General features: G+C 42.7%; 1 protein-coding gene across 3 annotated transcripts in view; it reads right to left on the bottom strand.

The window, feature by feature from the left end:
• Window positions 1-19090, bottom strand: part of LOC144511865 (plexin-A2-like) — a 483337-nt gene that overhangs the window by 81968 nt on the left and 382279 nt on the right. For all 3 annotated transcript variants that reach the window (XM_078242266.1, XM_078242268.1, XM_078242267.1), the window contains 2 exons: window positions 11721-11888; window positions 3332-3425 (listed from right to left, as the gene is read on the bottom strand). In XM_078242266.1, coding sequence (XP_078098392.1) covers window positions 3332-3425; window positions 11721-11888 — 262 coding nt within the window. The remainder of the gene's footprint in view (window positions 1-3331; window positions 3426-11720; window positions 11889-19090) is intronic.

Raw genomic sequence — 19090 nt, forward strand, 5'->3', positions numbered from 1 at the left:
CCTGCCATTGGACGAATACCTGTGGAGGCAGGATGAAGCCCTTCAGGGGGCATTATTTTCCTACTCAAGGGTCGCAATTGGTGGTGGGGTGGGAACAGTATCCATGGGCCTTCCCGCCCTGGACTTCATTGGGGTGGAGGGAGGCACGCTCACACCCGATTAATTGCCCCTCTGCCACCAAACCTGCCACCGGGGCGGGGCGGAAGATTTAATCCATAAATTATGAACATAGCCTCTCTCATATTGATAGTGTTTTATTAGACCACAGGCTACGCTGCAAATTACCTGAACATAAGCACACACGTTGTAACAACCCAAGTTCCCTCTGGTCTTCAAAACACTGCAGTGATACCTTTCTTTCATATATTAAAGAAAATCGATACCCTTACAGGCTACAAGGATGTACCAAAGTATAGTTTGATGTACAGTAAGCTTTATTTTTCATTTCACTTTTCCTCCAGGGAAAGTTAATTTGAACTAAATTTCCTAGCATGAATACACTCCACAAATGAGACAGTGAGCTGAAGCCAAACTGAGCGTTCCAGATATTGAATTGAAATTCCATACAGTCAATTCACCCGAGTCGAACAAACTCCCAGGAGTTTTTTCCCAGTGCGGAAATGGCTAATTTACTTAATTAAAGAATGACCACAGATAAAATGCAAAATTAAATCTATATAGATTTCTCTCTCTCTCGTTCTCCTTGTTTCATTTCTCTTTATGCTGACAAAGGCTCCTTTGTCTAAAGTTAATCTTCCATTAAACACCATTAAGGAGATTCAGAAATTCCATTAACCCTCTCTGTGTGACTTTAAAAGCAGAGGATTCTTGTACAAAATGCATTAGCTTTTCTGCATTAGCACGTCTGCACTGCATCATCCAGAAATTTCAGTTCATTGTTTTTTTACTGGATTTAAAGATTATTGTTTTTTTACTGGATTTAAAGATTATTGTGGGATAGAATATTTAAAATGCTGTTTTTAAAAAAATCCTTCTCTACATTTGCATTATTCATGAGTGTAAACAATGACTGATGATTTCATAATGCCTCGTATTAAACTTATTGGATTTGGCAAAATATTTTATACACATATTTATATATTATAGAGTGCAATATAGATATAAATTCTTGCTGGTCGTTTGGACAAAAATATTCTGGAGTGATTACACAATCTTGTTTTTTTTTTTGTTGAATAGTGCACTTCTTAGGCGGCACACTGGCTAGCACTGCTGTCTCACAACGTCAGGGATCCGGGTTCGATTCCCGGCTTGGGTCACTGTCTGTGTGGAGTTTGCACATTCTCCCCGTGTCTGTGTGGGTTTCCTCCAGGTGCTCCAGTTTCCTCCCACAGTCTAAAGGTGTGCTGGTTAGGTGCATTGGCCAGGGTAAATTCTCCCTCAGTGTACCCGAACAGGCGGAGTGTGGCAACTATAGGAGTTTCACAGTGACTTCATTGTGGTGTTAGTGTACGCCTACTTGTGACTAATAAATAAACTTAAAAATAAACTTCTTTACAATTGTCTAAGTCTGATTCTCACTCCCCTCCCCAAACAGACGTTCACGCCCTTCCGTCACTGCCAGCAAGAGGAGAATTTAATCGCTCAGCCAAATCTCCCTTCACCGCAGTGGGACAAGAAAATCCCACTGGCGTGAGCAGTCCAAGAATCCAGCCCATTATCTTTCTTTCTCCCCTATGTATCAGAGAACAGAATTGACAGGGTTATTATAGCCTTCTCCATTTTTGCTCCTTCATGGTGGAAAGCTACTTTTTTAAAAAACCATTTTAAATCAGGATCCATGAGACCAGGGTAACTAATAGAATCCCTACAGTGCAGGAGGAGGCAATTCGGCCCAGAGTCTGCACTGACAACAATCCCACCCAGAACCGATCCTTGTAACCCCACATATTTACCCTGCTAATCCCCCGACACTAAGGAGCAATTTAGCATGGCCAATGCACCTAACCCGCACGTCTTTGGCCTGTGGGAGGAAACCAGAGCAGTTGGAAGAAATCCACGCAGATACCAGGAGAACATGCAAACTCCACACAGTCACCCAAGGCTGGAATTGAACCTGGGTCCCTGGCGCTGTGAGGTAGCAGTACTAACCACTGTGCCAGGTGGAGCTTATAACATCATGGAAATCTCTCAGCAAATCAAAAGTTTCAGACTTCATTATGTGCTGAAGTTGACTTGAAACCCACAGCAAACTCCACACAGTCATCCGAAGCCGGAAATGAACCCGAGTCCCTGGCGCTGTGAGGCAGCAGTGCTAACCACTGTGCCACCATGCCGTCCCACGGGATATCAGATGGTTTCTGGAGCAGGGTAATTGTCCATCAGGAGTTTGAACTTCCTGATCAATTCCCATGCACACTTTGCATGGGGACCTTGGAGAGGGGGGGGGGGGGGCATGAGATGGAGGGAAGAGAACAATTGGTTGTATTGGAGAAGAAGTAAAGTGCTGAGAATCTGTGAAGAGACTGAGATATGATTGCGGGTCTTACCATAGCAGGTCTGATGAGCTCATTGTCAGGATGCAGGAGAAATGCTGCATGCATTGACATTGGGTGTCATTTCTCTTTTTGTCTGGTGTAATAATGGCCTGGGATCTGGTGTCCAGCAAAGGGAACTTCCTTCCAAGTTTGTGTGGGGTTACAGGGATAGTGCAGGGGTAAGATGCTCTGTTGGAGAGTCAGTGCAGACTCAATGGGCCGAATGGCCTCCCTTTGAAATTGTGGGGATTCAATGATAAATTAGAGATTTTTGCATGCTTCGGACTCTCCTAGCAGGAAAGATACCCAGATAAAATTAGAAGGATCAAAACCACTTCCAACTGTTGGGAAGCTATAGTATTGCCCCTACACTCCGACTGCCCACTCCACCCTGCAGACTACCTTCCCCATGCTCCAATCATCCTCCCCACCCCTCCACCTAATCACCTGACCCTGCCTCAACCTATCCCACCCCTCTCATCCATCCTACTCCCATCATCCCATCCCATCCGCATACCCTATACATGTACCTTCTCCCTGACTTCTCAAAGCGTCTGGGGCCTTCAAGCCCACCTGCTTCATGGCAGCTAGTGCCATTAAAAAGCTTCACCACCCTTGATGTGCACTGGAAGAGCCCCAGGCATCAATAGAGCCAGCGCATCTCTCCCCTGCTCGAATCAGAAGGTCAGGTGAGAAATATGCAGTTCCCAGCTAAGGTAAGTAAGGACAGTGGAGTGACAACGTGACTGGGATGACCACTGCTCGGAACCTCTAGCCAAAATGTTCTACCACGGAACACACAAGTGTGTACTCAACTGACATCCATCATGACTTACATTGAGAGACTCTCGGCTGTTGTGTTTCACACGAATTCTGGGCTCCTGAATTATATCCAAGTTTGTTCCAAACACAGTTAGAGAAGTATTACCACTGAGATGAAAGAAAACAAAGTTATGTATTCACATACATTGAATATATTTGACTGTTAATAAATATCATTTCCAATAAATAATTCAGACTTTTCATGGCCTCAGGTTAAATCGTCTCAAAGTGAAACAAGAATGTTTATCTGTTGTCTTTGAACCTTCATTAAAGAAAAGTAATTTGTCATTTCGCAAAGACAGGATGGTAATCACATTAAAGGGCATCATTTTGCCACTACAGGACTCGACTGTGATGTAAATAACTAAGCTATTCCGACTCTTCATCCTCAGTTGGCTAAAACTTCAATCGGAGGATAATTGTTCCAACTAAAAGACGAAAGCGGAATTTTACTGCCCCACCCACCCCGGGAATCGGAGTGAGCGAGGGGCAGACCATGGAAAGATCCGTTGGCCTCAGGCGGGATTTTACGGTTTCGGGATCAGTGACGCCATAAAACCCCGCCACACGATCCTTAAAATTATTTGTTTTGCTCCTTTAAATAATCCATTTTGTCAGCACGGAGTTCAGCAACAATTTATTCTGTTTGTTAATGTTTTGCCTTAGATTTTCTCAGAGCTCCAGGAATCCTGGCCACCGTCCAAGTGATTCAAGCGCCTTACATTCAGTACTGTGCCTGGACTGCCCAAGAACCTGATTATACAATAGCATAACTCAGAGTTATCACAAAAGGATCCTCTTTCTTTTTGAAGAAGTGAATCGTAGAATCCCTACAGTGCAGGAGGCGGCAATTCAGCCCAGCGAGCTTGCACAGACAACAATCCCAACCGAGCCTTATCCCCCCATAACCCCAAGTTTTTACCCCACTAATCTCCCTGATTCTAAGGGGCAATTTAGCATGGCCAATCTGCACATCTTTGGAGTGTGGGAGGAAACCGGAGCACCTACGCAAACACAGGGAGAACGTGCAAACTCCACACAGACAGTCACCCAAGGCCGGAATTAAACCCGCTTCCCTGGAGCCGTGAGGCAGCAGTGCTAACCACCGTCACCGTGCCCCCTCTTGTGATTTGAATGCGTGCCTCACACATGCACTTGACCAATCGTTCCGAAGGTGGCTGAAACAGGGATAGCAAAGCGAGGCCAGAAAAAAATCGTTGGGTTGCTTAAATTTATAGAAGGAAGTCAACCAAATGTGATCATGGGCAGATTTTTTTGTTCCATGTCAGAGGCGGGCACGTGCAAAATATTGCATCATGGGCCAGGATGCCGGTACCACTGGATATGGAATGGGGCACGGGAGAGCTATCCAGCCCCATTAATTGGCAGGTAGCCAATTAAAGTTAGTTAAGGCCAATTGTCACAGGGCAACTGCAATTTTTCCAATCAGCTTCCTGCTGGGCCACCCAATGGTTGAGGAGGCCCCCCCCCCAACAATGGTGGCCCAGTAGCTGTGGCCATTTTAAAATTTCAATATTTTATAAAAAACACCGACAGGGCTCATCAAATTGAAAGCACCCTCTTTCCCCCTACCTGTATTGACAGTTCAAAACTCCTTCTGGGCCTACTGACTGACCTTCCAGCTTAGGGAGTCCACCTACCAACATTAGTTGGACAGCAAGTGTGCCCTCTGGCCAATAATTGGTCAATTTTGGGGAAAAAAACATTGCCTGGTGATTGCTCCTGATACAAGGTGGCGTTAAGACTTCCATTTGACTCCCAACATCAGGGACAGAACCCAAAACGGTGCCCCAAATGTCACTTTAATTCAACTAATTGGAAAGTATACCCCTCCCACCCCTTGAGAAGAAAGTGATGTAAACATAATGGCCTCTTGCCGGAGGCTTGACCTTTCCTTGCCAGCCTTCTAATTTTGCAAGTTCCTGTTCGCTTGGTCGTTTTACTTTACCGCCAGAATACAAATGACGACCAGATTTACAGGGAAAATTCCATTCCCTGAGATGCGTACATTTTTGTAATTAAGTCTTCAGTGTAAATTAAAGGTGCCATTGGTTTAACAGAGCTTTCTGCCTGGATATTATATGATAAATTATTAAACCGTTTGAGGCACAAATATTACAAAAACGCAGCCTAATGAAATCCTCCTTCCAAATATTGCAGTGCTAATGTTTGCGGCAGAATGTTTTTTTTGGGGGTCTTGGCAGATGGTTCATTATTTATTAGGAACCACCTGCTCTGACAAAATGTTAATTGGATGCAAAGAGCTGAATTTCTCACGTTACGGACGATGAGAATCTAAGAACATACTCATGGAATTTATGGATGGGACTGGAGTAACTGCTGCAGATTCGAGGAGAGACTTGCTCTTCCAAAAAAAAGGGTACCTCAGCAATTTCCGACCAACTATTCTGCAAACCAAATGTCCCGAGGAACACTCATCAAATGTCTTTGTTTTACACTGTGCACTGAATAGCTCCAAAGTCATAATCACAGCAGTTTTTTAAAAAAAAACACATTTTTAATGTGGCTTTGCTAACTAAGTGCCGATCGTTTGAGAGGTGTTTACAATTTGCACCACATCAAGTTTGACTGTAATGAGGAATGTTACACCGGTGATGGAGCAGTGCTGGTTTGAAGCTCCAGCATCTGTTCTGCTATTTGGAGTGCTTCCTCCTGGTGTTGTTCTGCACAGAGCAATTATACTTTCTTCGGGAGCATGGTTATGCAACTGCAGCGGGTGGCAGGGCCAGTGAGTGATATTTTCGCATGTGCAATATTTCCTTTCTCGGTGGCATGAAATATCACCGGCAGAAACTGCGAAAAATACCATCCGCAGATGTTTAATAATGAGTTTAATTTAGACGCAGTCAAGATACAAGCTGAAAGTCGACAAAGATCTAAGCAGAGATCCAAGCATTCAAGTGGAACATTTTCAAAGCATATTTATTGATGGAAATTTAACTGTATAGCATAATGCATTACATGCCTCAGTAAATCCAAGCATATAAATAATGCTGACAAATAGGTCAAGAAATTAAGAAGTCAAATGAACTTTAGCACCATGCCACTATGACCCAGGTCAGTGGTCACTTTGCAGCCTTAAGTTACAATAGCAAGTTATTTATCTACATTTCTCTCTTCATGGAGTCATGTACCTTTGATTCATCTTGGATGGCATGTTTCCATCATAATATGCAGCATGGTGGCACAATGGTTAGCACTGCTGCCTCACAGCGCCAGGGACCCGCGTTCAATTCCAGCCTTGGATGACTGTGTGGAGTTTGTACGTCCCCCCTGCCCCCCCTCCGTGTCTGCTTGGGTTTCTTCCCACACTCCAAAAATATGCGGGTTAGCTTGATTGGCAAGGATAAATTGCTCCTTAGTGTCCCAAGATGTGTAGACTGGGGGGAATTAGCGGGGTGAATGCGTGGGTTTACTGGGATAGAGTCTGGAATGGGATGCTCTGTCAGGAGAGTATGTGCAGACTCGATGGGCCGAATGGTCTCCTTCTGCACTGCAGGGATTCTATGACTCCATGAATATAACCGAGAAATATTGAAGTCCAATTGCTGTCACTTTCAGGTTCTGTACTCCCTGCAACATTCCCAAACACTGATGCGAAAGTCCACGGAAATGTATGATTTGCAGGATGTACCTGAATGATCAGTGGCAACATCTTTCCCCCTTCAGGACAAAGGAGTTCATGCTTGGCTCACAATGGGTCAACTCACCCATTATGTTGGGGGCAACAAATTAAAATGCCTGCAAAATCTCCACTCTTTCAGCACCAAATGCCTGTTGGCAGAACCAGCTTGATAAAACTTCCCCAAGTCCTGAAGACAATTCAGACATCATTCTGATTTACAAGATAATCAGGCGCCATTATGTCTGGCCAATTCTCTCGGTATTGAGAATTGTAATAAGCTCGAATGACTACAGGTAGCACAGAGGCATCAACTGAGAGCAATTATTATTTTTAGGATTCATCACACCCTTCCGTCTTGATTCTCTTAAATCCAAGCATAACATCTCCTCTATTGAAGCAAAAGGGTGCCTGACTGCTCATTGAACTGGCCAAGAATAAAATTGAAGGGGAAATTGTGCAGTTGTGGTAACATCACTGGACTATTAAACCAGAGGCCAAGACCAGGGATGTGATTTTCCAGCCTCTCCCCTTGGTGGGATCTTCCTGTCCCGCTTGAGTTTTGGTTGCCTTATTGCACCTGCCGTGGTGAAACTCTCCACGCTAGTGCCAAAAAATCCCAGCCCAAGTCTCGGGGGACATTGGTTTAAATCCCACAGCTAGTGAAATTTAAATTCAATTAATAAAATATGGAATTAAAAGCTAATCTCAGTAATTGTGACCATGAAACCATTGTTGATCATCATAAAAACTCATCTAGTTTACTGATGCCCTTCAGAGAAGAGACTCTGCCATCCTTACTACAACTGCAGGAGTCAGCTGTATAGGAACACAGTGCTTTATTGCACTAAATACAGTAATGCCAAACCACAAGCCTGTGGTGAACACAAACAGGTCCTAATTGGGACAATACAATAATGGACCCACTCAAGGCCTGTTTTATACAGGGCTCGGTATACGAGCTCCACCAGGTAAGGTAATTACTAATCCCCAGGGAGCTCGTTTTCAACGAGTCCTACAGGGAGGCCAATCAGAGATTCCCCATGCAAGTCCCGCTGGTTATCGCACTTATCTGGTCTGGTCTACATGTGACTCCAGATGTGGTTGACTCTTAACTGTGCTTGGAAATGGCCTGGCAAGCCACTCAATTCGCAGGCAATTAGGGATGAGCAACAAGTGCTGGCCGAGCCAGCGACGCGCACATCCCATGGAAGAATAAAAAACTCAGCACAACCCAGTTAATTGCTTTGTACTCTGTCATCTCCTATTGATACGTTTTGGTCTCACTTCCACCTACCCCAAAAGTATTACCCCAAAAAGGAATGGCTGAAAGCTTTGCAATGCAGGACTCTAAGTAAAAGACCAAAATTCTCATTCATGTTGGTTTATAAAGTAAAGTAGACTATAACCCTAAGTCAAGGGCTTCAATCGCAGATTGCTGTGTGGCTTTTGCATCCAGTACATACATGGCAGCATGGTCCGCAATGACATTATAAACTTACCAATTGCTGCACTCCAGCACTTGCGTAGGGACAAAATTAGTTCAAGGGGTTGGCAAGTACCACCTTCTCTTCCTATGTACCAAACTTCCAGATCATTATTTCTTGAGTGTTCATTTTCTTTTGTACAAGTGATCAGCTAGACCTCACCAGCATATAGAGTGCAAGAGCGAAAATCAATATATGCTGTATAAAATGGTCTCCTCTTTGACAGAGGGACTCTGTACAGTGAGTCAGACCTGGTTAGTACTGTTTTTGCCCTTGGTGATGGAATGCTGAAACGAAGGCAAGTTTATAAATCCAAAAGACTCACTACAAAGCCCTTGCTTGAGACAGATGTCTCTAGAACAGTATAATTATTATCGTCATGAGTTTTCTCTCTTTTGCCAGTGCTACTTTCTTTCTGAAAATGTCATCTCTCTCTCTCACAATTACATCAAAGCGCTACGAGTTATTTGCTTTGACTGACTGATTAATGCAAGCACCTCCACTTTCTGGTATTGCAGGCCTTGAGGGAATGTTGATTGTATGTGGTGCTGATGAGGTTTTACAGATGTTGTGCTACCCCGTGAGCATGTTTACTCTTGCAATAGAAGAGACAAGATCCCTCAAACTTTGAGGGGACGTCAAAGCTCTCTTTGAAGACATTTCAAAGAGGTCTGTCCATAATAGATGTCTGCTGTTGGGATTCAGTCAAAGGTATGGTTCAGGCACTGGTAAGGAGTAAAGAAGCTGCATATTCCATCTCTGGGACATTATTGATTAGTGCAGTTTTATTAGCCTGTGTCAAACAGATTGCAGTGTCGTCGGCTGGAACTTTCTATTTTCTTTGTTTTGATGATAGTTTTAACAATCCAGTGGTTTTATTCTTTCCAGCATTTGAGTGATTAATCTCATATTTGAAGGTTGAGCAAATGAGGAAGAATCTTTCACCTGGAGTGCAGAATTTAAAAAGCTGTTTCCACTGCCCCAAAATATTTGCACATTGATATTCTGCATTAATAAAGGGATCCGCAAAGTTTTTCTTAGTTTGTCCCTTAATTCGCTTCGCTAATTAATGCAAATACAACCTTGATCATGATTTTGCAGTCAGCGGAAAAGCAATGGAACTCGCCGTTGACCTCAAAGAAAATGCCACAAAGATGTAGCGATCTCTTGTGGCAAGGCTTTCCCCTTTCGAGACAGTGGCAAGGCTTACACCTTCTGAGACAGTGGCAAGGCTTACGCCTTCCGAGACAGGGGCAAGGCTTACGCCTTCCGAGACAGTAGTTTAAAGTCGAGGGATATGTAGCAGCAGTGATGTCAGCAAGGAGGGTAGCAGCAAACTGCATTCTCGCAGATAAGCATCCAGGAAGTTTAAACGCTGAATTTTTCTACTTAAAAATTTCTGATAGCAAATTGTTTCAGCTTTTAATCTTAATCCAAAACTAGACTTTCAAAAAATACAGTACTTTAAAATCGATATTTTTAAAAATTCATAATGGAGAAATCTGATATTCCATAAATATAAATCAGTTTCCCAGGGCCAGTTGGTGGCTAACAATTAAGTTAGTTTAAAAATCTAGTTGCACCTCATGCAACAAGGTGTACCCTTTTCATTGATTTTCACAGTCAGACTAACAGAGGGGAAATGGTCATTCTTGTCAGTTCAAGATTTTCCAGTGAGTGTAGTCAGGGGTGCCTCAATGACGCACCCTCCAGAGATTCCATAGAGTCACTCCAACATCTTCTGGAGTTCCAGGGTATTTTACACATGACAATGAACAGTAACAATTTTGCTGTTCTTAATATAGTAGAATCTGGGCTTATAGATTTACTTGAAAGTCTACAAGTCTTTTTAAGGTCCCAAAAGACTTATGCAACTAGGCAGTGAACTGTACATGTTGCCTGTATGTCCAGTGTGTGTTGCACACAGGTAGATCCTAGTCACAAGCATCTCCCCTATCATGTTTGGGATTTACGTGGTTCCTACTGCATATTAAGCCGGTTATATGAAGTGTTTTGTCACCCTGTGATAGATCAGTGTTTTAAATTGGCAATGCAATCAAAATCTTGATAAACCGGCAGTGAGGATGTGTGAATAGGTAAAATATTGCAGAGCAATTCTCAGAGTTGTACACGGTGCTTCTCAGGCATTCCCTAGAGGAAAATACTCAAAGTGAAAATCACATGACAGAAAAGTCCTGCTGCTGATGCCTACTGATTAGTCATGCTTTTGTATGGCAAATTAAAGAAAACAAAAATAGCTCGACTGTACTTTGGTGAAGAATACAAAGCAGTAATCACCAATATAATAAATATATAAAACACATTTATAAGATAAAACAATCACAGTTTGTCTGACCAACCTTAACAATTACTACATTAATCGCAAGCCATTTATAATCAATAGAAGCACATTCTACCTCTTAGCTTTGGGTTTTGGGTTAGATAGGGCAGCACGGTAGCAGAGTGGAGCGGCATGGTAGCACAGTGGTTAGCACTGCTGCCTCACAGCGTCAGGGACTCGGGTTCGATTCCCGGCTTGGGTCACTGCCTGCGTGGAATTTGCAGATTCTCCTCGTGTTTGCTTGGGTTTCCTCCGGGTGCTCCGGTTTCTTCCCACAGCCCAATGTTGTGCTGGTTAGGTTTATTGGCCATGCTAAAAATTGTCCCTAGTGTCAGGGGCTTAGCAGGGTAAATATGTGGGGTTGTGGGAATAGAGCCTGGGTGGGATTGTGGTCGGTGCAGAGTCGATGAGCCAAATGGCCTCCTTCTGCACAGTAGGGATTGATGGATACATCATATACTAAGGTCATATATTTTTAAAAAGTGGACAGCTGCTTGTAGTTAAATATATTGATGCTTAAATAAAATACCTCATATTTTGAAAGTATGCATTTACATTTCTAGTTTGACTTGTGTTTTAATTGTTCGAGCATCAATTTTACACTAAACTTGTGCAGATTTAAACCAGATGTTAAGTCTTGACCTGACTTGGAGGGGAAATGAAAAGAGATTCCCTCATCTGGAAGTCTCATTCTGCTTTACTCTTGAGGTTAAGTCAGGCTTGACTTCAGATTCAGGCTGCACTGACGTTGTAACAAAAGTGTTGATATGAAGCAAAGATATTTTGCATTGACGGTACAGTTGTCTAAACTCACACTAAGTAATACTATGATTTTGCTGTTGCGATATCATTTTTAATGGACAGAAGAGCACCAATGTAACATGAAGTTTGGATGTTGAAAGATCTGGTACCTGGCAATGCTCCACTCTGGCTCAATTCGCGAGACAGTGGGGTCATCAATAAATTCAAACTGCAGGCTATCCTCCATCTGAGCACGATCCACACTCACTGAGACACGCACAGCGCCGGTACCATGAAGGGATGGAGCAGAAACGCAAACAACCTCGGACACAGACCTCCTTTAAAGAAAAAAGGTGGACAAAATGGTTAATTAAAAAACGCAATGGAGCCCGTCTCGGGCGGCAGTCAATGCGACCATGCTTCTCTTCAATACAAACGGGTACAGGATCAGCTCCTCAAGTCTGGCAGTGTAACTATGCCGAGCAACCACACGGATCACTAGATGCAGATTTTCATGTCCTATTGATAATCTACATATTGTATTCTGGGACCCTTGCTGTTTGTCATTTTCATAAATGACCTGGATGAGGAAGTGGAGGGATGGGTTGGTAAGTTTGCTGACGACACCAAGGTAGGTGGTGTTGTGGATAGTTTGGAGGGATGTCAGAAGTTGCAGCGAGACATAGATAGAATGCAAGACTGGGCGGAGAAGTGGCAGATGGACTTCAACCCGGATAAGTGTGTGGTGATCCATTTTGGCAGATCCAATGGGATGAAGCAGCAGTATAATATGAAGGGTACCATTCTTAGCAGTGGAGAGGATCAAAAGGACTTTGGGGTCCAGATCCATAGGACTCTTAAATCGGCCTCGCAGGTGGAGGATGCGGTCAAGAAGGCGTACGGCGTACTGGCCTTCATTAATCGAGGGATTGAGTTTAGGAGTCGGGAGATAATGCTGCAGCTTTATAGGACCCTGGTTAGACCCCACTTGGAGTACTGCGTGCAGTTCTGGTCACCTCATTACAGGAAAGATGTTGAAGCCATTGAAAGGGTGCAGAGGAGATTTACAAGGATGTTGCCTGGATTGGGGGGCATGCCTTATGAGGATAGGTTGAGGGAGCTTGGTCTCTTCTCCCTGGAGAGACGAAGGATGAGAGGTGACCTGATAGAGGTTTACAAGATGTTGAGAGGTCTGGATAGGGTAGACTCTCAGAGGCTATTTCCAAGGGCTGAAATGGTTGCTACGAGAGGACACAGGTTTAAGGTGCTGGGGGGTAGGTACAGAGGAGATGTCAGGGGTAAGTTTTTCACTCAGAGGGTGGTGGGTGAGTGGAATCGGCTGACGTCGGTGGTGGTGGAGGCAAACTCGTTGGGGTCTTTTAAGAGACTTCTGGATGAGTACATGGGATTTAATGGGATTGAGGGCTATAGATAGGCCTAGAGGTGGGGATGTGATCGGCGCAACTTGTGGGCCGAAGGGCCTGTTTGTGCTGTGGCTTTCTATGTTCTATGTAACAGACCCCATCACTGTAACATTCCTACACTTTCAAAAACTGAAAGTGGTATTTTTGTCACTATTTTAGGACTGAGTTGCGCTTAAATATACGGGGATAGTGCCTGGGTAAGATGCTCTGTCAAAGAATCGGTGCAGACCCAATGGGCTGAATGGCCTCCTTCCGCACTGCAGGGATTCTATGATTCTTAAGACTGGATCGATTAATCAACGCGATGCACATATTGTGCATTTTTGAATTAGTACTGCCCAAATTGGTACACACCCACAAATCATTTGCAACCAAGGTATTTACATTTCAGGGCAACTTAATTTAAAAGGTAGCATTTGCTGCATTATTATATAATGCATTAATTCTGAAATCCAACACCCAAGACTAAATCTGTCTGCATGATTTAGCAACTATAATTGCAGGAAGGAATTCTCGTATAGTTCATCTGCCACTGAAGTGGGCCAAGGTAGTATTTTCACTCCTGCTTGTTAGTCTGGTTGTCTGTAAACAAAGTAAGAAGTCTCACAACACCAGGTTAAAGTCCAACAGGTTTATTTGGTAGCAAAAGCCACTAGCTTTCGGAGCGCTGCTCCTTTGTCAGGTAAGTGAGAGTTCTGTTCACAAACAGGGCATATAAAGAGACAAACTCAATTTACAAAATAGTGTGCGTCTTTATATGCCCTGTTTGTGAACAGAACTCCCACTTACCTGATGAAGGAGCAGCGCTCCGAAAGCTAGTGGCTTTTGCTACCAAATAAACCTGTTGGACTTTAACCTGGTGTTGTGAGACTTTTTACTGTGTTTACCACTGTCCAACGCTGGCATCTCCACATCATGTCTGTAAACAATACATCTCAAAACGAATGGACAGATTTCAACCAGACTTTGTACACAGATAGCGGATAGCCCAAGAAAGAACTGATCAGTTTTTGGCTAAGATGTGGAATTGGATTCATTTACAAGGTTATTAATGACCTCTCTCTCATCGCATAATGCTAGATTCTAAAATAGCCTATTCTTTTCTTGGTTCCTCAACATATTGGTCGAGAAATTCATCTGGTACACATTCCAGGAATTCAGTCTTCACTGAATTAGATTTCCCCAGTCTATATATAAATTGAAGTCTCCCACGATTACTATATGATCCTCATTATATGCTCCTGCAATTTCCTGATTTCTACCATGGATGAATTAACTCTTTTCTTTAAAATAAATGATATCGTTGTTGGGTTAATTTAGAACGTTGTGAATTGCCGCAGCTACTGTGGTGAAATTTGTCATAACTGTGAAAACGTGAGCAGAGTTTTCAGAACAGGCTGTTGAATATGGATTGGCCTGAAGCCTCCTCATTGAGATGGAAGCTCTCAATAAAAAGATACTTTTTTTCAGCTTTGAAGGAGTTAATAATCACACAAGTTTAAAAATCTATGTCACACAGGGCAAGCTATGTGAAAATCACAGGTCTTAATTAAAGCAGACCCAGATAAGAATCAAGGACCATTTAATTGAACGATGTGCAGCTGCAGCTCATATTTGCCCATTAGAGCAAAGAACAATGGAAAGGGCGGTTGATGTACCACTGGTCAGAGATATATCTATCTACCCTTGCTTGATGATATAACATGCACAAGTTAATTGGACACGATAGCCTTATGTATGCATGATGTAACCTAAGGCAATAACCGAGAATGGATAGAGATAATTCCCATACTTTTATTAATATATGCTAATTACTTGTAATCAAATTTGAAACTATAATTGCTTGTGTATTTCTGAATTCTGCACTCTGACTGGCTTGAATGGCTTAGTCAGAGTCTTGTGAGAGTTGTCAATAAATCATCTTGAAGCCACTTTGTGACTTTTTCTGACTGCTTGAGGGGAAATGATAGTTTTGAATACAACAAGAAAAACATGGTGACAGCCCCGTAACAAGCTTTGTAGCTATAGAGCATCAACCAGGCAGGGAGAAGCCTCAAGGAAGAGTTGCAGATTTATAATGACATTGAGTTAAAGCAGCGTGCTAAGGTATGCACTCAATTGAGAACCTTCTTCTATTGTTATGATCTGTAATATTTTGAAGTAAAAAGGTAATTTTCACAACAAAGTTAAGCTTGGACATATAAATTGCATTGCAGATCTGATATAGATTTGGAAATACCATTCTGATATATATATGACACACATATATATATGTGGTAATCATACAGGTCAATTTCTCTTCCCATTTATTTACCCAAACTCTGGAGATGGTGTCCAGTCTTCTATTCTCACCTAGTTATGTTATTTTATATTGTTTACTTGAATCTTCCTTGGAACTGCTCGTGGCGTTTGGAGACTGCAGCATGTATATGATATTTCATGGCTACCTTGGCTTGTCCCTTTAATGATACTGTTCAAGTTGTCTCAGGGGGATTTCAAATAATTATGGCAGCTTGTAAGGTGCCAAAGTCAATTTCACGTCAATAAATTGCTTGAAACTTTCAGACCGTGGGTAATAGGAGCCCAGGATGAAATATTGACATGCTCCCTCTCTTTTAATGTACATTTTTAAAAAAAACATTTCCCACAGCTTACAAATTGGACAGTTGCTTACATCCTCTTAAGTGCCACCGAATGAGATCAGTAGTGCATACTGATTGATGAGAATTGCAATTATTACATTCAACAAAAGCAGACCACAGTCATGAGCACTGCAAAGGGAATCATTAATGTAATGCAGCACCACAGTGATAGTACTATTATGTTCCATGGCTATTACAGTGGTGCTGAGGTTTTCCACTGTAGCATATGAGAAAGAAGAGTTATAAATTTGGAATGCACAGAACACAACTCCAGCAGAAAAGCTAGGGCACCCTGCAAGCCTTAGGCGACCCATATGCAGCATTACGGTCGGCTGGGTTATATAATAAAGGCTGTATTTTGTGCCACTACCACCCATCTGAGCTACTCTGAAATTCTTCAGTAATTAGCTATTCAGATTATTATTAGCCTGTCAGGACTATTTTCATGTAATTCTATTCTGTTCAACTCCGTTCATCAGAGGAGATTGAAAATAGAAAGCTGTAATTAGTGTGGATCTCATTAAACTCTTCCAGCCTGTGGCGCTCAGCCAGAAATCAAACCACATTATTTCTAATGGAATACAGATCGGTTCTATATTAAGAGCTTATTGACTAACATACTGTTCTGTGTCTGTGTACAGACTGAATCTTTCCTCAATATGTAGCTTTGGTCAATAGCTTGACATTGTACACACAGCATTTCTTGTTCTGAGTCAGCATTGGCTAAGGTAGACTGCATTTTGCAAAATTCCCTTCACTTTCACTCTTCCACATTTGAGTTGCTTATTTTAATTAGTAAGCAATAAACACAACAATTGCTGAATATCCTCGTTAGCCATTTAAACCTATGCAAATTTCTGAACATTTGTCACCTGCAAAATTGCTTTTTTCTTTGCAATTTTCCATTGCTTGATGTGCAAAGAGAATTGTTTTAGATCATTTTCCCTTTTAATTTTGCAATTGGGTTCCAGTACATCACAGACATGATGGGCTGAAGGGCCATTTTCAGTGTTGTATACCTCTATGATTCTATTATCGCATATGTAAAAGCCTCATTGTAAATTTGTTGTAACAACGTCCACAAATTGATGCTACGATCTGATCAGCCATGATTGTATCGAATGGTGGAGCAGGCTCAAGGGGCCGAATGGCCTATTCTTGCTCATAATTCTTATGCTTAATCATCACCATGCACTGCACTAACACTGGAACTCTCTCAAAGACAGCAAAGCTTTCAACTGGCACAGCTATAAGCCTAACTGGGAATCAGTTAAAGGTTATAACCCAATCACAGGGTTTAAGAGACATCATGATCAGGACAAGCTCTACTCTAATGATATTTGATGACACCGGAACAACATTATTTGGTTGCGGCCTTGTAAAACACTTCCACTTCACTCTCGTGCCCATTCACGGTCTTTGTGTTGCTACAATGCTGAGAGCGCTACCAAATCCAATATCTGAAAGCAACTTATGCTTTAGTACAATTATGCATGGATCTTATAGAAATTTCAATCTTGCGGCCACTGACGGAACCCCTGATGTTCATTAAGCTTCAGCACAGACATGTTAGTCACTGAGAGCATGTTCCCCACTTGCCCGGAGCTGAATCGCAATTGGGAGCTAAAACACTGCTTGCAATGTCATTGGCCAGCTTCACCAAGTCTGCCAAATGGAGTGACTTCCACCTGCTCTCTCAGACACAGGCCACCAAATCAATTCCCTATAGCCGATGGGGATCTTTTGAACTTGGAATAAAGGAACAGTAGTCCCAAGATTAAGCAGCCCTGCCATTTGTAAGAAGTCATAGGAAGATGATAAAGTCCTCCATAAAAAATGGTGAATGTACGATCCTTGCCTGAAAAGATAAAAGCGTAATTTTTAACTGAGCTAGGTGAGGGGGTGTGCGTTTATGTGCGGATGTGTGTCTGTGGGGGTGACAGCGGTGGGGGTTATAATGCCTTGACTCTTTGAAGCCAGAAGTCACGTGCACACAGGGCTCCCACTGGATTTTCTTCAAGGCAGCATACTTTATCTCAAATTTACAGAAAGATGCGTCAGCCATCAAATGGTCAACTTGGAATACAATTTGTATTGAATTATACTGACAGGAGACTGAACTGAAATCAGCCAAACTCATTCTGTTTAGGCTACCAAACAGACAATGGATGCACATTGGAGAGACTTTTGTACCTCTGTCTGCGCTGGATCCAGAAATAAATGGACATGGTTGCAATCCACCATAATTAAACTTAGAAATTAAGATCAATTTAACTTCACGCAAAGCTTGTCTTTTACCGCAGTGTTTGTAGCTCAGTGTTAAACTCTGATTGATAGGAAGTTAAATGGACCAAACATTTTTGATACTTCTGTTAAAATTCCACTGTATATGCTTTATATGCTCTTTCACACAAAAAGACAGCATGTTCCCAATGGTGGGGGGAGTCCAGAACTAGGGGTCATAGTTTGAGGGGTAAACCTTTTAGGACTGAGGTGAGGAGAAATGTCTTCACCCAGGGAGGTGTGAATCTGTGCAATTCATGACCGAGGAAGTACTTGAGGGCAAAACATTGTGTGATTTCAAGAAGAAATGAGATATTGCTCTTGGGGCTAAAGGGATCAAGGGATATAGGGTGAAAAACGGCATCAAGATATTGAGTTTGATAATCAGCCATGATCAAAATGAATGGCGGAGCAGGCTTGAAGGGCCGAATGGCCTACTCCTGCTTCTAGTTTCTATGTTTAGCTGCAAGTCTGCTACAACACATTGTGGAGTCTAAAAGTATAAAATATGAATAAAACATGTTGAAAACACTCAGGGTGGGCAGTGTCTACGGAAAGAGAATGTCGATGCAACTATAACAGATTTAAAATGCTTGGAGGCTATTGGTTCAAACTTAAGTTTAAGTTTATTTATTAGTGCCACAAGTAGGCTTACATTAACCCTGCAATGAAGTCACTGTGAAACTCCCCTAGTTGCCACACTCCAGCACCTGTTCGAGTACACTGAGGGAGAATTTAGCATGGCCAATGCACCTACTTAGCATGTCTTTCGGACCGTGGGAGGAAACCGGAGTACATGGAGGAAAGCAAGCAGGCATGGGGAGAATGTGCAGACTCCGCACAGACAGTGCCCCAAGCTGGGAATCAAACCCGGGCGCTGAGAGGCAGCAGTGCTAATCACTGTGCCACCATGCCGTCCCACAGAACTTATAGAAAGCACCAGTTTGATAGGGATATGTGCCTGCATGTATTATAATGTGACGGTGCTCAGCAGAGCAAGGATTAGCATGGGACTGGAGAGTGGCACCACCCACTATGAGATGAATGTTGGCATATGGTCAGAGAACAGTCTGGGAGAACTTTGTAAGCAGCTGGCCTGCATGGTGAGAACTACACCATGCAGCAGCATACTTGGAACTGTAAATAGTTAAAGCCTACAATAAAATTTTTATGTCCAAACACTCAGGCCTC

This window comes from Mustelus asterias, chromosome 25, assembly GCF_964213995.1.
Source record: "Mustelus asterias chromosome 25, sMusAst1.hap1.1, whole genome shotgun sequence".
In the NCBI taxonomy this organism is placed as follows: domain Eukaryota; kingdom Metazoa; phylum Chordata; class Chondrichthyes; order Carcharhiniformes; family Triakidae; genus Mustelus; species Mustelus asterias.